The 24289-nt window shown below is 44.3% G+C and overlaps 1 protein-coding gene across 4 annotated transcripts in view; it reads left to right on the top strand.

The window, feature by feature from the left end:
* The window catches only part of TMOD2 (tropomodulin 2), a 68327-nt gene extending 46511 nt beyond the window's left edge, over positions 1-21816 (top strand). For all 4 annotated transcript variants that reach the window (XM_019477537.2, XM_006259127.4, XM_019477536.2 and 1 more), the window contains 7 exons: positions 8043-8165; positions 9395-9481; positions 13177-13307; positions 14815-14922; positions 15163-15306; positions 15587-15731; positions 17902-21816. In XM_019477537.2, the coding sequence (XP_019333082.1) occupies positions 8043-8165; positions 9395-9481; positions 13177-13307; positions 14815-14922; positions 15163-15306; positions 15587-15731; positions 17902-17936 (773 nt within the window). In that variant the 3' untranslated portion in view covers positions 17937-21816. The remainder of the gene's footprint in view (positions 1-8042; positions 8166-9394; positions 9482-13176; positions 13308-14814; positions 14923-15162; positions 15307-15586; positions 15732-17901) is intronic.
* Positions 21817-24289: the final 2473 nt, after the last annotated feature.

Genomic DNA, 24289 nt, shown 5'->3' with positions numbered 1-24289 from the left:
GCACCCTCACTGGCACTGGGCTCTCCGCAGCCCTTTCTGCACGCTCTATGGTGCTGGGCTCTCCGCAACCCTGTCGCTGCGCACTCTGGGGCTGGGGTCTCCACTCCGTAGTGTGCTCCCCAATGAGGCCTCCTCCTCCCCAGTAACCTCAGCCTGGTCAACCGGATTCAAATAACAATGTAAATACAAGCTCCTGGGCTATAACATAATTACAACAATAGCATTAGAGGTCATACCCTGACCCTTTAAGGAGGCAAGCTTCTCCCTTAACAGTGTGTGCCTCCTAGCTCCAGATGCTTTAGGAGCTCCTAGAGGCCATTAGTCTTACCAACAGCAGAATAGGTAACCAAGCATCTCTGGGTAGTAGGGCTGTGTGAAGCTTCAGTCCCTGATTTGATTCAGCAGAGATTCATCCTGATTTGGTGGCCAAATCTCTGAATTTGATTTGAATCAGGAGACCCTTTAGTCTCTGAATCGAATCAGAACCCTCCAAATCGATTCAGATTCAGAGATTCGGACATAGACACAGCTTTAAATGTTTTTTCTACATACCTCAAGGTAGCAGGTGGCTTGTCAGTGCTGCGATGCTGGGGCAGATGGAGACTCCCACAGAAGCGCGGGGGAGTCTCCACAGAGCGCGCTCGGCAGCAGACCCAGAAGGGGACCAGAAGCATTTCCAGTCCATTTCCGGGTCCACCAGGGAGCGCGCTGAGGGCCCCCCCGCACCTCCCTGGCTTGGCAACTGCTGCCTTCTGGGTCTGGGGGGAACCCAGGGGCCTGCTGTGGCTGATTGCCAAGCCGGGGGGGGAGGGGAGGAGTGCAAGGGGAGGGCCCCAGCATGCTCCTTGGTGGACCCTGAAGTGGTCTGGAAGTACTTCTGGGTTCACCGCCAAGCATGTGGGGGGCCTCCCCATGCTCCTGTAGGACGCTCCATCCACCCCAGCATTGCAGCATTCATGAACTGTGCCTGGTACCTCGAGGTATGTAGAAAAAACATTTAAAGCTGTGTCTACGGTCAAATCACTGATTCTCTGAATCAGCATCGAATCTTCAGATTTGGATTTGGTCGAATCGAATCAGGGATAGTGATCTGAATCAACGAGTCGAATCACTATCCCCAATTCAGGCCGAATCTGAATCTGAATCCGAATTGAATGTGGCCCGTTTCACCCCCCCCTACTGAGTAGTGTTTGTGCAAGAGCTCCTTCCCCCTGGCTGCTGACAGAGAACTAGCCTTCTGCTAGCCCCAGCCCTGGGGCTTATATATGACCAGGATCCTGTTTACTTCTGGTCAGCTGACTGGGTGCAGGTGCCAGCTAAAACCCTGATTAGCTTACTGCCAAGGCAACCTGCCGCTGTGGAGCCCTGCCTAGCTCTCAGGGCTCCCTAGCTCAGTTGACTCTGCTCTTGAAGGAGCAGGCACACTTTAGTGCCCTATGACAAAGAGGCTGGCTTCAAATTCTAAGTTTCGCTACCCTGACACACTAAAGCTTCGTGTTCAAATCCCAGAAGGGTTCACACAATATTTTTTCTATTGTGATTAATAAACTGTTTCCATATCACTGAGTATGTGTCGGTCAGTAAAGATAGCAACATTCTTTCAATCAGACTGTGTCATGTTACTTAGGTCATTTCACTTGTATGTACCATCGTAGCTATAACTCAATGAGTAGTTCAGCAGGTCTTTGGACCTCTAGTTTTTTGGTCCTTGTTTTGGCAAAACTCAAATTGAATTAAGTTTTGCCTGAACAGGGACTTCAGACTTGAGATCATTGACTGAAAAGTGTTTTTGGACCTTTGGGTATGTCTACACATCACCCTACAGCAACATAGCGATGCGCTACGTCACTGTACGGCATGCTATGGTGACATAGTGATCACGTATATCTACATGTGATCCAAAAGGAACTACTAAAGTATGGTGCTGTAGCAATGTCACTGTATGGTGACATGTAGATGTGCCCTTTGAGAAGAAAGTCTCTCTTTAAAATGTAAAACATTACTCCTTATTCAGATGTAGAAATAAACTCTTACTTGAAGGGTTATGATAAAACACACAATATAATCTAAACTGTTTCCATGTCCCATGCCCCCCTTTTCCCCACCTCTGACCTCCCCCATGATCTACTGGTATCTTCAAATTTGTCAATTGGGCTCTGAGGGCTAACATAGGAGCTGGGAGGAAAGATTTTAAAGAGCTGAAGAGTAAAGATATCAGGATTTCCCTTATTGAAGGGCCTGATGCGAAGTCAGAGGAGATGATGAAGATGGATTGTGAAGCTTCTCATCCCTGTGGATGAAAGACTGTTGGAAGACAGAGCCATAGAAGTTCAGGGAAGACATGGGGGAAGGTGCCCTTTCCCTTATTCCCATGGCAGAGCAGTGAGTGGGAAAGGGGAAATTCCCCCTCAACACTGCCACCTGCATTGGGGATTGTGGTACTTACAAAGCTGTGGATAATACCAGTAGTGGTGAGATCAGTTCCCTACACTATATATTGTCTTTGTACACAAACAGATCAAACTTTGTAAACCAATCTATTATTATTAGCATAGATTTGGCTTGAATAAGACATGTATGTTACTTCTTCATGCCAGGTTTTTCATCATTAAAAATATGAGTTGGTATCACTGTTAATGAACAGAAAGGAAAGTTAATTTATCTGGGAGACAGATACAGCAGATGCAGCATATCATACAGAATACTTTAACAAAGAGCCCAATACAACAGAGTAGGAGAAATAAAACATGGTCCCTTCATGAGTACTCAAAAATAATATTGTGATTTTTGATCAACTGCTCTGCTGCAACTCTTGCTTTAAAATAATACCACTGGACCAGTTTTCTTAAGCATACTGTGTTTCAAAGTGTGTGCATCTTTATAAATAATGCATCATAGGTTCAAGCATTCAGTTTAACTAGACATTTGCACTAAAGGCTTGGAAAAAGCAAATCAGAATCAGCTTTTTTGCAGTTAAATTCCATGACTGTGTTCTGTAGGAGACTAAGTGAAGCTGCTTTACAGTTGTCTATCAGCAAGGATACATACTTTGAACAAGCTGAATTTCCAATATTGTGATATAAGCATATGATCTGGTAATGTAGGCTGTATGTATTATGTTGTACAATCTATTCACTGTCTGTTTATGCAAAAAAAAATAATCCTCAGGCTATCTGAATCAGACAAAAGATTCCATTTTTTTACAGCAGCTGGCAGCCAAGCTAAACTCATATATATTAAAGATATTTTTTTCTGTCTGGCATATATTTCTGTGCCTTTAAACATTTCATATAACCAATAATAGAATTTTTTTTAACAAAAGTTTGCCAAGAATGCTTTAAAGGAAACTATCATTGAGGGTCACATACACATCTAAAAAGAGTTGGGCTGCCATCCAAGAATTACATATGCTGGTCAGAAAGTATTTTAAAGATCCATACACATAAATTGCATGAAAAACATATGATCCCACACTCCAATTTGTATCTTACCCAATACCTCTTTTCATCAGCATGTATTTCTTAGGATACCAGGCTATCTGACCTTCTTTACTTATCTGGGGAGAGACACGGTTTGGAAGTGCAGAGAGAGGCACAAAAATTAAACACACACTGTTTAGTTTATGGGACAGCTGAGCATGCAGGAACCATTCAAAAGATTATTTAGCCAGCAGTTTTATCAGCATGGTACTCCGAAACAGCAGCTCTGCTCTCACCTATAGATCCTTATTGTTGAACACAGGTGTGGCAATGCTGCCTCCTAGATGCTTCTCCAAATGGGTTGAGTGGAATGAGCAAGTTTGTTATGAAGTAGGGAGCTATTTTGGGGGTCTTTAGTCCCTCCGATGAGAGATTTGGGGCCAGCAGGCAGAAAAGCATACAGCATATGTATTTTCAGTCCTCTGGCTCTTGTTTGGGGTTTCATCTCTGAAGTTCAGAGTGCTGCCCTACAAAGTTGACATGCCTTAAGTTCACACTGGATAGTCCAATGTCAGTGGCTTACTAGTATCAGTCATGGAGGAAGACAGGATAGGTCTCTGCAAAGGACCCATAATCTGCCTGTGCCAGTGTAAATCTGAGTAATTTTCAGGTTTCTGTAATGAACAATACATCTAGTGGTCTACTCTGTGACAGTTTACTCATTCTGATCAACCTGCCATTGAATATGTGGATTGCCTCCCTGTGCGTCATCCTCGGGTCACTTGGTAACCAGGTGACTCATGACTGATAGTATCTTGTAACTGTTATCAGGTATGTAAGTCTGAGTAGCTGTGGCATATGAAATATATGCACATGATCAAGAGCATTTGCTTTTCCTTTACTGTAGCATCTGCACTGTTCTGAATGTGAATAGCCTGACTTTCTGTGGAACATAGTCACTTTTTTTTTGGCTGTAACCAGACTTTCATCTATTGCACATGATACATTTGCTATCTTTGATATTGCTGGGGTAGCTATGTCTGGTTCACATCTCTGTAAAGCAAGGATGATTTTTTTCCTACCTCAGAGGTAGGTATGCTGAGGATAAGATGTACTGATGTATTTAAAGGATTCCGAGAGCAGTGGCTAGAATCTGTAGAAATATAAATGTAGTATTATTTTATGAGTCACTTGTCACCTGACATTTTAAGCAAGTTATACTGTAGGATAGAAATTTTTGGTAGTAGGATGACAATGAAAACACTGGTGGGCCAGATGTGAAAGTCAAATTGAGGGCTGGCCAACCTTGACAGATTGTCTTCAATTTCCATTTAAAAAAATTCTTGAGTCTGTTCATAATCTCATTCATGGAACCTGACAGCATGGAGACTACTGCAGCCAGGCTGTGGAAAGAGATCAATGAATCTGGGTATCATCTGCATAAAAACAATTCCCAGGACAGTAAAGGAAAATGATTTAAGTCACAGAATCATGTGGGTATTGTGAAGCAAGAGGCATAGGAGCTGGAGTTCAAAGGAGCAATGCCAGCGATAGTAAGTTGACAGAATGGCACCAGTGACACAAAGCAGAAGATAGCTGGTTTGGAGCAGTGTTGGAAAGGCCCAGGGTACATTCCAAACCTTCCATCTACAGGTGCATAAAGAATAAGACTAGGACTGACAGTGAGCAGAGGCAGGTTCATGAGGCCTGGGCCCAGGGACGCCTGCCAATCAGGAGCCCCCTCGGTGCCTGGGTTCCCTCGGAAAGCAGTAGATTTCCCTGTCTAGGTAGGTAGCATTCTAGCCTGCAAGGAGTCCTGCTTGGGGCTGCCAGGAGTGAGATACAGGGGGTGCCACATGCACGTGCATGGCTGCATGCATGCATGTGGCCAGGAAAACAGCTGGGCAGTGTGAAGAGCAGCTTCCTGCAGATAAGTGTATGGAGGAGAAAGGGCGTGGGGGGGACAGATTGAGGCTCCCGTGGTAAGGGAGGGAATGGGGCAGGAGCTGGGGGTGCTGCCCAGCCAGAGCAGGGGAATGGGATCTGGGGCCAGGGTAGGGAGTGGGATGGAGATGTGGATGCTGGGGGTGCCAGAGGGGGTGGGGAGGCAGCTCCCTGCCACTCTACGTACCCCCCAGGGGAGGTATTGCAGGGCTTGTGCCCTCCTAGATTTGTGTGCAGGGTGGATGCAGGCTGCTCATTGTGGCCTTGGGGTTCTCTGCACTGCTGCCTTTCCCTCAGGAGCCCCATGCCGGCCGCATGCCCCCTGCCCACCCGGCAGCAGTGGGGGTGGTGAGTTCTAATCCCTGCTGCCGGGTGGGCAGGGGATGTGCAGGCAGCGTGGGTCCCTCAAGGCAAAGGCAGCAGAATGGAGAGCCCCAAGCCCACAGCAGGCTGCCCGCATCTGCCTTTGTGCCACTCGATTCCGCTCCAGCCATGGTGGGAGGGGCTGGGGGGCATGGAGCAGGGAGGAGAGGTGGGCATTTGCCACCCCATCCCCAGTCTGGTCAGGTCCATTCAGCCTCCACTGTGGGGCACAGAGGCCCGCCCTGCCCTTGGCAGCCGCAGCACCAGGAGGAGAAGGGGCCGCTTCCCCTGCTGGAGTCAAGCTCCTGGGACCTGGTGCCTGGCTGCAGGGGAGGAGTGGCATGATACATTGAATGTATCATGTTTATAATGTGGTGTGGGGGGCCTCCAGTTTTTGGTTTGCCCAGGGCCCCAGTACTTTTTAATCCACCACTGACAGTGGGCCAAATTCACTTGCATCCAAAGGTCCTTCTGGTCTCAGTACATGGGATTATCTAAAGCCTAATTGAAATGTAGTTGTTTATGGAGTAAGATACAAGGGTGGGGAAAGGGAGACAGCTCAGCTATATTTTTGCTAAACAAGTATAAGAGATAAGTCTCAGAGCAGTACAGATGGTTACAAAGGTGAAATTGCTGATTTATCAGATCAGCAAATACGGTGACTCCATTGCTCACTGATAATTTTCATTTCCAAACTCCATATAAAATACTGAAGATGACATAAAAACTGATGGTTTAACTTTCAGTATTGCCCAGTGGAAGTGACCTAGATTTTTCCTCCTGTGCTACTGTCATATCATGGAATTACCATCAAGATTGATGGCCTCATTCTTTGAGAAATACTAGACAAATGTCTGCAAATGGCTATACAACAGCAGCAGACAGTGGGGGAAGAGCAGAAAGCATCTAGGACAGGATGCTGAAAGGTCTGCGGCAGGGAAGCTTACTGCTCCCCAGGGAGCATCCAGCACAGTTTCAACCCTGCACAGATGATCATGCCATGGCTGACGAGGAGAAAAATGTCTGTAGGAAAGTTGGGAATTAACAAACCAGAGACTTTGGAGGAATTAAATCCTTTTCCTTCCCCTGGTATCTGTGTGAGTAACCTATGGCCAAACAGTAAATTTCTCCTCTATTCAGTCATATCTGGAGTACTGCGTCCAGTTTTGGGGCCCCCACCACAGAAAAGACTGGAGAGTCCAGCAGAAGGCAACAAAAATGGTTAGGGGGCTGGGGCACATAACTTCTAAGGAGAGGTTAGGCAAACTGGACTTATTTAGTCTGGAGAAGAGAAGACAAGACTGAGAGGGGATTTAATAGCAGCCTTTGACTTTCTGAAGGGAAGTTGCAAAGAGGATGGAGCTGGACTGTTCTCACTGGTAGCAGATGACAGAACAAGGAGCAATGGTCTCAAGTTGCAGCAAGAGAAGTTTAGGTTAGATATTAGGAAAAACTCACAAGCAGGGTAGTAAAAAACTGGAACAGGTTACCCAGAGAGGTAGTGGAATCTCCATTCTTGGAGGTTTTTAAGACCCAACTAGACAAAGCCTTGGCTGGGATTATCTACTTGGGGATGGTCCTGTTTTGAGCAGGAGGTTGGACTAGATGACCTCCAGACGTCCCCATCCAACCCCAATTTTCCCTGATTCTATGAAAGACATTTGCTTCATTCCTTTGCACAAAGCAGTTTTGTGGCCTGTGTCCCTGGGTTCAGCATTTGGGCTTTGGAAAACATCCTTTTATAAAGGGAGTTTAATTCCTGCAATAAATATTGCACAGTGGTGGATTCAATAAGACATCTCAGGCTGCTGCTGCAGTGCAAGCTGCAACATCCTTGAGAACAGGTTTTCAGAGCTTGTGTGACCTTATACTGACTTCCATGATGTGGTAGATTTCAGACAGGGATTTTTTCAAATTGCTTCCAGGCTCCTTAGAAAGCGCTGTTCAAACAAACCCCCATCCAGATGGGATTTCAGAAACATGCCATGTTTGCTTGACTCTGCACTATTCAATTCAGTGGCCTACAGTGAGCCCTTTAGAAAATCCCAGCCTTACACCCCTGAGTATTCAGGAACGTTGCTTGCAGGTACCTAAACTACTGCAAAACAGAGTGGAAATGTGCAGCTTTCATTTAATTTTACACTCAGTTTTTTACTCTAAAAATTAAGTTATAACTAAGAAATGAATGGGAAAATCTACACTTGGTATATGGCACAAAACAATACTACCATGTACAGCTACTTCCAGTACTGTCAGCATGGGGATGCATTGTCCCAATAATCCAGCACTCACTTCAAGCTATTTTTTCCTCCTTAGGAAAAATATTTGTTCCTAAAGAAAAGCCCATTGAGACCCATACAGAGGAGAAGGTGACCCTGGACCCAGAACTTGAAGAAGCCCTGGCCAGTGCCTCTGATACTGAGCTCTATGATCTTGCAGGTTAGATAACATGTTTCCAATAAAATCCTAGTCTCTGCATCAACCTGGCAGGATTGTGAATATTCTCAGAATCCCGCTGATTAGACCTTTCTGATTCTCACATTCTCCCACTTTTAAGCCACTGTTGAAATCAGGGCTCACAAATGTGTGGAATGATCACTGATGCATACATGTTAATAGGGATTCAACTTCTCCTAGGTCCAATTGTCTTTTGATTATCATTGTGTTTAATTCCCCAAAGCTTCCTACTGCCTCAGTCAGGTTTCAGTTTGGATGCTTCATGCCCCTGATCTTTCCTATGGGCCAGGATCCTCGGTGGGGTCATATTTCCCATGACATCAATTTATACATGCCCATCCATGAGTAAAGGGGTCACCAGGTCCAGGTAGGTAACTAATTAGAGGAGAAGGATCAGCATTTTCTTTGATAGATTACCAAGGAAGTGCAGCCATACAAAGCTAATTTTTATTTATAGCCTGTTTTAGTGAAGCTTAGTTTCTTTTGTCAGTCTATTAGTTCTACTCTAAGTACTTGTTGCTATGTACTTTATAATGTTTACACTGATTTTCTTTTCCTTCCCCAACTCTTTATCACCAATGAGAAACCCCAGGATGGCAATGCCTGTATATGTGAGTTAGGAGTATTTGGGTTAGACCAGGGGTTCCCAATGTTTATGTGCCCAAGGGCGCATTCGAATTTAAAAGAAAAAGCAGTGGGCGCCAATATGAATATTACAGTTTAAAATTTAGAATCCTGGATATGTGCATGTGCATAGCTTCGTTTGGGGAGGGAGTAGTAAGCACCACTCTGTCAGTCAGACTGACTCAGTCTCATTTTGGCGACCATTGCATACAGCCTGAGTTCAATCAGCAGTGACAGCATTTTTTGTTGGAATAATGATTTTTTACTGATTGTGAAAATGCATTCGGGCACCTGAATAAACCTTGCGGGGTGCCTTGTCACCCGCAGACACTGCATTGGGAACCGCTGGGTTAGACACACATGCACCCTCCATTGGTGCATTGGTCACAAAAAACCTGTAGGATTTCTAATACTATATGCTAAAAGTTTGATTTAAAATTAATGTCTCACCTATAAGCAAGCATGACTCAAGATGTAACAACTCTTTAACTGGCAAACTACTTAGGGACTGGAACTTGTAAAAAACACCTTCTTCTGATTTCTGTTATTCATGCTGGATTCTGATGCTGGTGTTTACATACTTGCAGCTGTTCTTGGGGTGCACAACATGGTCAATAACCCCAAGTTTGATGAAGAAGGAGCCACTGGCAAAGATGGAAAAGGAAGCGTGAGAAGTAAGTAAACATATTTTACTTACAGCATGCATGTGTCCATTAGGAAGTCATATACAGGCTGGGGCTGTTAGTCTAATCAGCAAAGTATCACTTCATTAACCCAGCTACTAATGAGGGAGAACTCTTCAAATAAATGTAATTTAAACGTTGAATCATCATGTATAGTGTCAACAGTGCTATCCAACTTGAACATTCCTGACAGGGAGCTCAGCTTTTCTTTGAAGCAGTACACAGCTATACATATACCTATGTTCCCACGCACCCAGGCACATGTGAGTCTGGAGCTCTGAGGCAGCAAGTAGGAGAGAGGGATCTGTGTGGTGCCCTGTATTGAGAAATGACCACGTGGTCATGCTGCAAGTTAGCCCAAGTGCATACATTTGCATAACTAAGGCTAACCTTACAGTGTGGGTCACCAGCTCAGCAGTATCCCTGGCTGGGAAAATTCCAGGTCAGTACAATTTGGTATAAAGAGTATTATAGTGTATAAAGAGTTTCCAGCAGAATTCACACCCAGTGGCATTGAGCTCTGAGAGGAGGGTAGTTGAAAGTAATGCCTTCCTGCCTATTGCCCTGATCTGTACTTTGTGCCTTTTTGTTAGGCCATTTGAAACGCAGAATGTGTAAGGTTAAGCACATTGCCCAGAATATGCAAGTGCCCAGAAACCAACTGAAACAGTCCTATGAATTATAATGATACCCCCCTCCACGGAAGCTATGTGCTCACTCTACATAACCTTCTAATATTATAAACCGTTTTTCCACGGAGAGAACCCAGAACTTTGGACTCCAATTAAAAAAAAAAAAACAGAACAAACCTTTTCTCCAGTCCAGATTTTAGGAATATTGGATTTGGGTCAATTTGTGGTGCTTTTGAATAGGTTGTGGATAGTCCCTTGCCTGGGTGCACAAAAAAAGGTAGTAACTCATACAGCCTCCCTTCTTGGAAAGCTGTAACTATAGCAGCTGTTGTGGACAGGGGCTTTTTGTCTCCTTTGTCACCTGTAGTGAATGTACTGCCCAAGAAGAGGGTGGGGACAGTTGTAACTGGACAATTTCTCCCCGCATTCTGCAGGACCAAGACAGCTTGGAATGTCCCAGGCAGGACTTGGCACAAGCTGTGGCCTCTCTCAGAACATGCAGAGGTTTGTGCTACATAGACGGGAGATTATTTTTGTAGTATCAGGTCAAAATGTTAACTATGTGGGTCTGCTAAACTATGCTCCCATCACAAGTTTAATGACCAGAGACATCACTCAGTCAGATCACTTTGTTCCCCTGTCCAAAACCAACAGCTTCTCCTAGCCAAGTGTAATTTTTCAGTTAAAAAAAAAGAAAAAGGAACACGTTTCTAAAGCTGATATTTACTGTGGCAAAACAGCTACCTGATTAAAGAAAGGAGATAAAACTCATTGGAAGTGAGTGGCAGCACAAGGAGATGCACATTGCTGAAGATGGGCTACATTAGAAATTGCAATGCTGTCTGCATGTTAGAATCACTAATATGTAGTCCTGCACTACAGGCCTGTTACTGGCTCCCATCCAAGTGGAGTGCTGAAAAAAACATTTGCTGAATTTTTCCCTGAATCCCAAGGTGCTGAGTACTATGAGCATATTTTAGCAGCAATTTTCAAGAACATCAGTAACTGAAGGCTGGAATAATTGGAGTAATTAGGGATACTCGTCAACAGGCTTCAAAAGGTTTGGAGGGAATATAGGGCAAAATCCAGCTCAAGGCTTGTTTACCACTTAAATTCTGCTGTGAGATTGAGGTAGCATGTTGGCTTTTATCCAGTGCACTGAGTGAAAATGCATGAAAACTTTTAAGTTTCTACACAAAGCCCTTGAAATAACATACTTCCTACAACACAAAATAAGTATGCTGTGGTCAGTAACATACTCATTTCGTGTCTGTAGTCTTGGCTACCCGAGCCACTAATAATTCATCTCCATAACTATGTGCCTGGGAATTAGAGATACTAATTGTGTTGTAAGCCATGATTTTATGCATGTCCAGGAATGATTGGTTTTCATTTATAGTACACATCTGCCAACATTAAAAACTGTATCACTTTGGAGCATGGATACTCAAAGACTTCATAAATCTTGGTGCTGGCAGAGGGACTTGCTTTTCATGCTTTGATAGTTTTATTATTTAGAATGTGCAGATGTTGCAATCTTACAAGAGCTAATTGGATTTATAGAAGGGCTGCTAATGTCAGAAATGAAGGTTAAGAGGTCTTCTCATCATAATCTTTGATGTCAGCACAGTCTGTTTGTAGGAGAAAGGGGATTTTCTCAGACCATTCCCAAATAGATTCCTAAGTGTATCTTCTCTTCTCTTGCAGACTTTATTGTAGGACCATAGTAACTCAGACTGCACAATGCACTGAAATCAGTGGGACCAACCTTTTTGGCAGGCATGTCACAAATCAGCCCCTCACCCACCCTGAGTGATGCTTTCTTTTACTCAATCTGCTGCTCAGCTTTCTGTTCCCTGTCCTGTGCTCTCTGCCTGATCTGATGCTCTGCTTTTCACTCCCTGTCCTATCTGCCACTGTGCTACCTTTCTCCTCCCCAGCTTGCCTTATGCCACATGCAGAGGTTGACTGTGCCACTCGTGGCACCTGTGCTGCAGGATGGCCACCTCAGCATTGAAGTGCTTCCCTTAGAGCTGGACAAACATGGTTAGCTCAGAATAGCTGCACTGGAAACCTGGCAGATAAAGCTGAGTATTTGTTGCTACTGGTACACACCAGCACTATGGTGACAGCACACTAACAAGCCTCTCTTACCAGGACTAACCTAGTGGTATCGTCTGCAGGTTCTGTGGGACACTCTCCCCTTGGTGGTACTCTACAGCAGGCCAAAACAGCCATGAAGATCTACAGACTAAATGGGGTCCAGCTCAGGGGAGCTCATGGCTTCTGGCTGAAGAAAGGAGCAAACTGATAGATGAAACAAGGACTATCCACCCATAATGCCAGAGGCTGGGCTTAAAAAACGACAGTGAAAATAGATGCTCTGTATGTCTGAAGTTCCACTAGGTCTGGAGAGGCATGTAAAAAGGAGAGCGGCTCCATAGCCACTCCACATCCCAGTGTACTCCCCCTTCTGTCACAACAGCTTGGCCAGTGAGACAAGAGGAGCATGGCTGCCTCAGCAACTTGATATCCATTATAAGACCCTGCAGGGGCACTTGGGAGAGAAAACATGCCGTGTTAGGCCCAAGCAGAAAGAAATCAGAGTGGGAAAAGGTCAGTGTGGGCACAATACCATTTATAATGCTTAGTCCTGGTGAACAGAGCAGTGACTTGCTAGTGAATTGCTAGGGAAAGAATAACTCTACAATTTTTATACAAACTGGGAACTATATCAAAGTAGCAGTTCATCTCAGCACTTAGGCTATATTGTCCTTTTTATATATGGCTATGTATGGTCAGTCAACTGAATGCAAAGCCATTCTTTATTGGTCACAACAAAGACAGCATTAACATCTCAGATAAAGACTTGTCAGAACCCGTCCAGTACTGAGCTACGCTTGTGATTTTATCATAAAACAGAGACTCACGACCACACAAAAATTAACATGTGACTTACTCTACAAACAAAAATAAGCGAGAGTCTTCAAAAGCAAGTTTGCAGATGTCTGACCTGGGCCTAATTTCTATGTTTAATGAGCTCCTGTGTTTCAGATGTGGTCAAAGGTGAAAAGGTCAAGCCAATTTTTGAGGAGCCACCTAATCCAACCAATGTGGAAGGAAGTTTGCAAAGGATAAAAGCAAATGACCCTAGTCTGATAGAAGTTAATCTGAACAACATAAAGGTAACTGGATAAATGCTGTGACCTCATCACTTCTGTTTGGGAGGGTTGATCTGGGACAAGATTTGCAAAATCCTTTGGACACTTATGTTTGTCTTTAAATGTGTTTCTTCAGTTACCATTCATAGGCAGGACAGAAAGAGCAGCTGGCATTGAATTAAAACTCCAAGGGATGGCTCCTCCCTGGTTTTTCTTTTAGTAACTTGTAATGTAAGATACCTCAGGGGAGCCATATAATCATTGGCTTAATTCAGTTAGCCCACACATGGAAATGGAGGAGCTGGGAAGATGGGACCCTGAGCACTCCCTGCTCTGACCTGCAGAAGCGGTATGAAGAAGCCCGTTGAAGCTAGGTGGAGCTGCTTCTGTGGTTGTTTTGGGATCAGAGGTAGTGAGAAACAACAACTCATTAAAAGCGTTTTCCCTTTCTTATTTCATATAGTTTTAAAACCAAGGCTGAGGATGACTAGTTTTGAACTGATTCATTGTAAACTTCTGTGATGAGGGCTTAGCTGATAGCAATCATTCCTTCAGGTTTGAGATTTCACATCCAGGCCTAGGCCTTTCCCCAAAGTTAACACTGCATGTTTGTACTAACCACAAAATGATATTACTGCTCTCCATGTGCTCCCACCCACTAGCAGCCACTCTTCAACCAGCAGTCAGCCCTCCCTACAGACAGCAACCATGTTGTCCCAGCTAAAAGCCAGGTTTATCAGACACATTTTATGCTACATCCTGCAGTGGCCAAAAATTAGTCTTATCAAATTGCAAGAGGAAGCCTATGAGGAAGATTGAGGCTATATCATACAGGTCCAGGATTTTAATCCTAGAGACAGAGAGCATGAGCTTTCCCCCTGTCATCACCATCATGATGGTGCACTATAGAAGAGACTGCTCAGAGGATAATAGCAGACTATGGGTGCAAAGCCAGTGGGGTGTGAGCAGCCAAAGCCAAACAAATGTAACCACATTCAGATGAAGCTGTTCACAGACAGAGCTCATTAGTCTTCCCACAGCACTACTCTAATACAGCAACATTACTGCTGCTCAGGGAGCAGGAGGGCATGATGTGTCTGAGCCTACGGCTGCCTGATGAATTTTTGCACAGGACATGCACTGTGCCTGATCTGGGGGTGCCCCTGCCCAAAATTGGAGGCTGTGGCTTAGCTAATTAGGTCTCAGTCCATTTAAGACTTTAGGAATAATTCACTGCATTTAAGTATATTTGGAAGTGAAAATGCGGTGCAGAGCAGATACTGGCTCATATAGGCCTATCTGATTGAAAGGGCCTAGGCAGTTTGAGTAGTCTTCAAAAGTAGTGACAAGCAAAGCAAATTACAGTAGTTCAGCCTCACAGCCATTGTACAGCACAAGAGAGGGGTGGGGAGAAGGTGGTGACTCTGAAGCTGTATGGGGTGTCAATGTTAATCCATGTAGCAATAATTAAAGTCAGATGTCCTGCAATGTAATTGTCTTTGGTGATTAGTAGATTTTTTTCTTGATGCAGAATATTCCAATTCCAACGCTGAGAGATTTTGCAAAGGCTTTGGAAACCAACACCCATGTGAAGACATTCAGCCTTGCAGCCACTCGAAGCAATGACCCTGTTGCTATTGTAAGTTGAAACAGTGCCTGAAAAAGATGTTCATTTTCTCTAGTCTGCACTAGATTTTGTTTTTCTGGTTTCACCTATGACCACGCACAACAGTATTATAAACAATTGTGCTCTAGGAATATACCTTTCCTCCATGGCCCTGTTTGCATTGCTTTTGTGGGTACTAACCATAGTTCAGCTGTGTTGTTCCCAGCAACTTTCAGGGTTCTGAACTCATGCTACCTCCTCTTAACCTTTTAGGCTTTTGCAGATATGTTGAAAGTGAACAAGACACTGAAGAGTCTGAATGTAGAATCCAATTTCATCACTGGGGCTGGTATTTTGGCATTGATTGATGCTCTAAAAGAGAATGAATCCCTGACAGAGATCAAAATTGACAACCAGGTAAGAAGGCTGCTTCTAGGTAGGTTCCATGTGTTCTAGAGCATTTTCATTTTGAGATCTGGCAGAGACAAGGCAGCATCTCTCAGATCTGGCCTGAGGTACCTCATTCCTGCACATTCAGCCAGGTAATAGAAAAAATGCTTAGCATCACTAAGGGCAAAAGTAAAGCCACAGATACTCCAGAGACGGGCTTCTTGCTTCAGTTTGCTCTAAAATACGAGAATGTAACCACTTCTTTCTCTTGTGTTTCTTTTCCATTTTCACTCATTTCCCCCCTCAGAGGCAGCAGCTGGGTACAGCTGTAGAGATGGAGATTGCCAAGATGCTTGAGGAAAACTCCAAGATTCTCAAATTTGGATATCAGTTCACAAAGCAAGGCCCAAGAACCCGGGTAGCAGCAGCTATCACTAAGAACAATGATCTAGGTAAGGTGGTGCCTTCTTCCCCTAGCAGTTTTTGAGGAGAGAGGGGAAAGCCCTGCTTCTCTTAGGCAGAACTACTATTAGCCTGACTAGCACATCTAGCTCTAAGTGAAGGGGACTAGAGCAGAGCTCTAACTAACAGTGATTCAGAGTGACTCTTCCTCGTCTCGTACTGGGGAGAGTAACTTAGTTCAGCCTCTCACAAGGAACACCTGCGCTTATCTTAGTTGTCTTGGCAGCTACTCCACTTAGCAAGCAGAAGAGAGACGGGGCTCCTTCACCTGCCCTCTACTTGCTCATAGCAGGAAGTGCCAGGAGAGAAACCCTTAGCTGCTCCATCACAGCAAGATTCACAGCCTGAGCAGGTCACATCAGGTACCAAGGAGACTGTACTCATATGTGGCCAAGTAAGGGCCATGACAATCTCACCTTTTGCCTTAGCAAGGGTGACAGGCTTTGGACCTTTGTTTGTTATGCTGAGTACTGAGTACAGAGTAGGGCATTAGTACCGAGCTCTACAAGAGAACCTTCACTGCTTTAATTCCTCCTTAATCCTACAGGGGATGCAGTCGACCATCATGTGTACAAGTGCCCATAGTGCCTGATCCAGAGGTCTTTTCTTAGTTGTGACTCCATTTATACTCAGATAGTCTCTGAGCAGTTTGGGTTCATATCAGTAAGATCTGAGAAAAAACTGAACTAGGCTATGCTCTGTCCAAAGTACATTTTGGGACAGTGCAGTGTGCTTTCCAAGAAGCCTCTCTGCATATTACAGCTGATGATGCAGGGCAAGACTTTGTCATTACTGGCTTATTGCAGTGAAAGTAAGATGGAATAGAAAATGTGGGGACAAAGAAGAAGGACCAGCACCACTGACTGCTAGTTAGACCTGACCTCAATCTGCTAGACTCTATTACTGAGCACTATGGGTGATGCCAGCAACTGATGGGAGAATGACATCAGCCAAAGAAGACTTACTCGTGGCACAGTAATAGCAAATGCTCCAGGAAACTACACCTTCCTAAGACAATCCATTTTCAGTGTGGATCTATGAGTTAAATGCCATATTTACTCAAATCCAAAACAACCCAGATGTAAGATGACCCCCATAATAGATTCTATACATGGAAAAAGTATAAATTTGTTATAAATTTTCCACGTATTGAATCTAATTATTGGAAGGTCATCTTAAATTCTCCCCCCCCCCACCACCACTGCAGTGGGGAAAGCAGTGGCAGGGGGCAGGCAATTTAACCCTGGCCCTTGCCTCCCCCGACACTTGTCCCCCTGCTGCCTGTCCCTCCCCCTGGAGTCTCAGGCCTCCTGCCACTCCTTCCCCCTGCTCCTTCCCTCCTGCCTCACCCCACACTGCCACCACTGCTACCAGGCCAGGCTGGGGCCAAAGCAAGCACATGCTTCATGCCCAGCAATTGGAGTGGGGCTGGAGCCTGCCAGAGCAAGGGTAATGAGTGGTAGGAGGGGTGGGGGAGGAGGGGGGGAGGAGCCTAAGTCTGCAGGGGAAGGGAAGGGGGAGGGGCTGGAGCCAGAACCGTAGCAGCTGCCTGCCCCTCCACTGCCTTGTACTCAAATTCAAGAGGAGGAGCTTTATTCCTCCATACTAAATGGGAGGAAATCTCACCTTGGATTTGAGTAGATACAGTAGAATCTATTGTTTCATAGTCTACTGCTGTGCAGTCTACACTGAAACTAAAATATTTGCTTTAGGGCCCAATTCAATATTTACCTGGTTGTCAGTAGTCAGTAACAACTGAAATTATATGATAAAATAACACATTTGTGGATACAGCTGTCATATAGAACAGCATTATATTTACTTATTTTGTAGCTTCATAAAAGAAATGAGAACAGATCATGAGTTTTGGCCATCCCATCTCATTTAAATGGTTCCAGAGGCAGCAGTCCCAGGCAGGCTAGAGTACCCATATCAGTTTAACTAGAACAAAACAAGACTTTTAAAGGAGGCAGCATAGGCCATACAGACAATCGAAAATGTCGCTGTTTGAACAGTGGTGGATTCTCCACTGCTTAGAAGCCTGAACACCTTCACTGACTGATTCGGTAACAAGCATTTATTAGTCCTGTTGAGAAGTGTGTTTGGGTTTTTCATAAGTTAAAACTGAAACAGTTGTTTTTTTTGCTCTCACTGAAACAGTTCGTAAAAAGCGAGTGGAAGGAGACCGGCAGTAGCCAAGCCTTGGAGGATACCGGAGCTACTGAAGGCAGCCAACACTATGGCAAATCTCAGACTGTCCGCTGGTCAGAAGGGAAGACACTGGAAAAATATATTAGAATGAGGGTTGTTCATTTCCGTTACCGTCCCCGTTTAACCTTGAAAATGCAGTCTGGTTGTTTTTAACTTTCATAGTTTGATTTTTAGGAGAAAAACAAAACAAAACAATGTGTTATTGCAATACCTGAAGCCAATATGGACAACCTAGAGATCAAGTGTATGTGTTAAACATCAGCTGTAACCACAGTAACCTTGCTTTAGACATTTAAAATTTTTTTTTTAAACTTTTTTTTACATTGATAAGGGATTCTCTATATAAAAGGAAGCTCTAGGGCCCAGTCCTGCAATGCCTTAAGTATGTGAATTATCCTTACTCATGTGAATAATCTCACTAAAATCAATAGGCTGCTTGGGTGAGTGAGGACTGCTTATACCAAGAGAGGTCTGCAGGATCGTGCCCTTATGACTCACTCTTCCAATCACATCCAGGCCCGGGACTCTATATTCGTACGAACCCGTCTGCCTACAGCAGGACCCTGCCTGCCTGGATCCGACTGCTGGAGCAGGTCAAGGTTTTATAAGTATCAGAGCCTACTTGTTTACATGCATTTAAGTTAGGTTGATCATGTCAGAAATTTTACACTGATCTTTGTATTCTTATTCCATAACATAAAGTAAAAATCTTAGTGTTGCCAAACCTAGATTCATAATGTCAGTTATTTTTCTAGTTCACTGAGTTATTTTATGTTTTTTTTTAACAGACTATAAGTTTTTCAGTTATAGAGCTCTGTAATGTAAAGCAGTATATTGAGCAGTATTTGCTTTGCTTTGAACTGCACTCTTAACATTTTTATTTTTGGTATTCTTGTTCTTCTGTTAGTACAAATGACAGAACTGTTCTCAGGACCTTGTAGATGAAGCCTGATTAAGCTATTTAATCCGAGGCAGTTCTGCCAGCAGATGGATAAAAATCAGGAGAGTAATACATACCACTCACCTAGTTTACATTCCTAGGCTCTAATTCAACAGTCTTTCCCTGTACAACAAAGCTCGTATGTGGGACTTAGGCACATGTGTACCTGCTTTGCTGAATAAGGACAGAGATAAGCAAATGCTTAAATTCTTTGCCAAAATGGGGCCTCAACCCAGGATTCTGTACATTTTCCTGAAGAAGTGGAGACTATGTGTGTGGTCTAAATTAAACCCAGTGCTTAACAGCGTTTGAACACGTCAAAGGAATGTTGTCAAAAGACTGTGTTAAACATTCAGTTGATGAGGTAACTTCATTTTATTTGCATTCAGTTTTATAGTATTACACCTTAATTTCCAGCCATATGTACATATTTTGGCATTGCCAACTTTTGTGCTTGTCAGGTAGCCAGGGGTTCACGTTGATCATATTTATGTCCAATACAAGAGTTAAAGGTGGCTGTTTTTAGCTGGCTTAGCTATCCCAGTACCATCCGAAACCTACAGGTCTTTACTTGCAACCAAAGCATGTGACATCCTTGAAACGTTAGCCTCTCTTCCAAAGGTCCTGTCTTTATGGTGTGGGTGTTCGCCTGAGTGTATGTTGGTGGAAGTGTGCTGGCTACAGGGAATACGGAAGAGAAGATCAGTGGCACCTAATGTGCTCAGGCATCTCAAAGCCTGCAGAAGACAGTGTGTGGGATCATCAAGGGGGGGATTGTGTGACCTGGCTACACAAGAGGTCAGTCAGTGTGTGTGGCATTTTCCTTTCTGAGCCTGGCAGATTCCTGAGCGGGATTTCACCTGGGAGCTGCTTCAAGCACCATAAACTCTCCCTCTGGCCTTCTGTACTTTTTGGAACAGAGGTGGGAAATGGCCGCTCTGGTCCCAAGAGATACACAGAGGGAAGCACAGATCTCGGGACAATGCTCCTGACCAAATCAGGCACTGAAGCATGTACTTAAATCCCAATTACTTTAAATTAGGCAAATAATTAAGAAGTTAAGTACATGCCTACATGCTTTGCTGAATCAGGACCCATACATGCAGAATCCATAGAGATAGTGGGGAAGCTTCAGGGTCCCAGGGGGTCCTAGACCTACTTTCTCCTTTGCTGCCCCGTTAGAAACCTTTTTCTCAAGGAGAGGACAGAAAAGGGGCAGCCTGGCCAGTGAGTTTTTCCCTCACCTCCATGCAGGATGTACTGTGAGAAGGGAAGATTAACAATCTGTTGGACGTAATGAGACCTGCAACATGGACCCAGTCTGGCTTTAAAGACTCTTGCATAGGGCAGGCAAGTAACAATACTGCATGCATCAGGGCTAAGCACATGATTATAGGATTGCAGCATTACGCCTCATGTGAGCAAAAAACTTTGATTCAAGAATCCCTGTCCCCAAAGGATTTCTGATACCAACACACTTCACCCCAAAGATAAATCAGTTCCAGTCCTTGCCCACATTCCCTTCTTCAGCTGTGGCTTGAGCCAAGAGAGGGAAATGCTCAGTTTTTCTGGGTTTTTTAACACTTTAATGATTTATATTGGTTCCATTTTTCAATGGTGTTTTCTGTGTTCAAGAGCACCAAATACAATGCATTTGTAGACTTAACCTCCATTCACAGCGTATGTGTTCGCATGCAGCTCTTGTATAAGGGGTGGATTTGTCCAGCTGCTTTTTGGTGTATGAAAGCATGTCATCCTGGATATCTTTGATCAGAATCATGCAAACAGTTGTGTCATGAGGCAGCTACATTCATTTCAGCAAGCCTGGAACATTCCTCTTGGTTGGCCGACCATGGGAACCTGCTTGGGGATAGCCCTGGTGGTCTTGCCTTCCCTTCATCTTCCATGACTGCATGCACCCTGCAGAGGTACTCATCTCCTAAGGATAGGACTGCTCCAGCATTTGTGAGCTTTACCTATTAAGAGCCTGATAGCATTATCAGGCCTATGCTGGAGTAGGGCACTGGGTTACATACTCCCTTGCAGGGATCTGGAGAGCACTGTGCCTCCTGGATCTTTCATTGTACACAGGGAACACACCAGCACACAGTCCCTCTCTCTGTGTCCAGCTAGCTGGGGTGGGGTCATAGCAAAGCCTCCTTTCTGCTGCTCTCCATCCATTTTGGAGGGTTAACCCCAAATCCCCCAGGCCGTCCTTGCCTTCAGAACAAGCACAAGGACTGCAGGTACAGCAAAGCTCAGGCAGGGTGAGAAGAAGTCTCCTTTTGGCCTCCTTCTTCATGCACATGTAAATGCGAGCTGGCCACAGTCCAGCTTTAAGCATTTTAATCTACATATACAAACAGAGGGTACTCAGTAGATTTACAGCAAATCTAGCGCCTTTATTAATGCTCCCTGGAAACAACAGGTTAAAATGCTAACCTTGCTCTACAGTGAGTTGGCCACTCAAATCTCTGCCATTAATGTGAAGGGGGTTAGCATGCGAGAGTGTATTTTAAGTACAGCTTTCAAGCATATTCCTAATCTGGGACACCAAGGCATAAGCAGAGCCCAGTTTTTAAGCACACACATGCATGATTGGGAGCTGCTAGTCAGAGTCTATTTTTGCACATTGCTTCTCATGTCAGCAATTTGGGTTTTGTTTGTCTTTTCTATAAAAGTTTTAGACACAGGACAGCTCAGCGTTGTGTGTGTCCTGATGTTCCTGTGTATTGTAGAGTGCACTAAGGGGAATATGGTGTCTGTGTGAAACACTAAGATAAAATGCTTTTTTGGATCATAAATGTCTGCATGTGCACAGCTTGGTGCATAGCACGTGAGGGAAAGGGAGTAGTAACCAGAATGTGCAGCAGTGACTCCCAAACATCTTGGCCTTTTTAAATAAACCTTCATGACAAACTGTGCTTCCTGTGTTGACTTCTTGCACTAACCAAGCAAAGGCGCTGCTGATATAGTGCCATGGGTACTGGGGTGAGCAGGTTCTCCCTTCATGTTGCTCACGACATTTCCTTGCTCTTAAGAATCCCTTGAATTTCATATTTTCTGTCTCCCAAGGAACAGCAATGAGAGAGATCCTTCTAGGAGGAATCATCATCTTGTACTCAGAGCTGTGACCAGTAATAGGGCAACTTGAACTCTGTTCCCAGATCCCTCTGGGACCTTAACCAACTTACTTCACTTCACTGTGCCTCAGCTTCCCCAGCCATAACCTTAGGGTACCATTTTCCTTCCTCCCAGAAGCCTTCCTTTTCCTTCCATTTTCCTTCCTCCCAGGAATCAAGCACTTGTGTTTGACAAGTGCTTTGAGCTCTCAAGCTGGCAGATAGTTCGATCAGCGAACACTTGAAAGTTTGAACACTTTCAACACAGTAGTGACTGAGCTCCAGACAATGAGACACTGAGATAATTAGGACATGCCAATACCACTTCTGCATCCCTCCTGAAAAAGCTAGGAAGTTGCTCGTGCTGTGCTGTGCTGTGCTGTGCAGTGCCATGGCTGGCTTGCTTGAGAGTGATGGCTCATTAAAGCAGGAGCAGGTGGATGGGACATGATCATTGGCAGCACTCTGGAGCACTGGGAAGCAGGACAGAGAAACCTTTATATGTCTGTGTAGCACAGTGCAGTGCTGCACAGGGATGTGAGAGCTGGTTCTGAACTAGCATGAGTACTGGATGTACTACATTAGAAGTACTGAGTGTGGGTGAGGAGCTGGGTATGTTAGCCCAGGTGGAATGGCATGCTTATATAGCTACACTGCATCTGGCTCCCTTGTAGCTTATTCAGAGCTTGCTTATGTGCAGGACTGTACTGTGCTCTCTAGACATTCCCCTCAGCTCAGATTTTAAGATATTTAAGCACTTAAGCACCACTGAAAGTTTGAGAGATTTAAAATTTTTAAGGATCAGCTTTTAAAGGTATTTAGGCATCTAAAGATGCCTCAAGTGAGATTTTCAGAAATGACTAGGTACTCACTCCTAGGAGAATTAGTCCCACTCAACACCTATCAGCATCATAATGTCCCCAAGTGCCTCATTCTATTTTAAAAATTGGTATTAGGAGCCCAAGTCACTTAGGCGCCTTTGAAAAGTACCTTGCAGTGATTTCCAGGCTACGTGTGAAACTGACTAATAAAAATACCCATGCCCTAAACTTAGGTGCAGAACACAAAAGCAGGGAAGACAGAAACATGGAAAAGTAGGGTTGTCCTTTTTTAACTAGGTTCAGTAGTTTCATAGATTCATAGATTCATAGTAAAGTTCATAGATTTCATAGATTTATAGTAAGGGGCTGGAAGGGACCTCACAAAATCATCAGGTCCAGCCCACCTGCACTAGGCAGGAAAGAACTGGGGTCAGGCTGTTTTCTATACCTTGAGTTTCAATATTCTTCTGTGATGATCCCAGTAATTTATGAGACTAAGCAGTGAATTTTAGCAGTAGACTTGTGCAGGACTGTGCATAAGGACTGTGCTAAGTATAGGACTAAAGTGAAAATTCAGCACAAATCATAATGAAGTACTGCTCAGAGGCCTCTACGCTGCAAGGAGGAGATTTTTAGGTTTCATCAGTTGTGAACTGCATTTGGCCCTGGAAGCATTTTCTCCATATTAGCATTGTGAAAGATTTAGGTTCCAATTCACATTCTTGGCTTTGGAATTTTAAAATAGGTCCCAGTTGTTCCCTGCAGATGTGTCAGCAATAGAAGTTTCTCAGCAAGTCTCAGCAGAGATGAAAATTTCAGCAAAACACGCAGAAAGAGCTGTCTAAAAAGTAAGTAGCAGCTTCTCTATTCCTGAAAAATTAATCAGTCTCTTTCATCATATATCCCTCTTTAACTTCTGTTAGGGAAGGCCTATGAAATCGGGTTTTTTCATGGTCTTCAGTGGAGTGTGGGTGGATGGAATACCTCAGTCTGGTACAGTGTGAAGTTTTTCAGCTGCCTCTTGTATAGTGCCTTCCCTGAATTTAACCCTGTGGCTGCACACAAATGTGCACAGTCCTGTATCCCATATACCCCAATGCACATCAAGCACTTCACCTGCTTTGGTGTTTCTTTATATCTCCCTGGGTGAGAATCTATGGCTCTGGCACCTAAGTCCCAAAGCAAATCTAACCCAAAGGGCCTGTTTCACAACTTAAATACACAGTACAATATAAAAACACCGTCCTCACATAACTAAATATCCAGGAAGGCCCTTTCAGCTTCCCAGACTAGTCCTTTCCCAGAAACACAGTGAGGCCATAGCCTGCCCAGAAAGCTGACGGTTCTGGAAGCAGGCAGCCCGAGGCAGGGAGCGAGTTTCTAATTCCATTCTGGGAATGGCCAGTGGCAAGAGGGCAGGTCTGAGGGACCCAAACATACCCTGCTCTACAAAC

Source organism: Alligator mississippiensis, chromosome 11 (assembly GCF_030867095.1).
Source record: "Alligator mississippiensis isolate rAllMis1 chromosome 11, rAllMis1, whole genome shotgun sequence".
In the NCBI taxonomy this organism is placed as follows: domain Eukaryota; kingdom Metazoa; phylum Chordata; order Crocodylia; family Alligatoridae; genus Alligator; species Alligator mississippiensis.
Note: the sequence above shows the minus strand (reverse complement) of the source record. Positions and strands in the feature narration are given on the sequence as shown.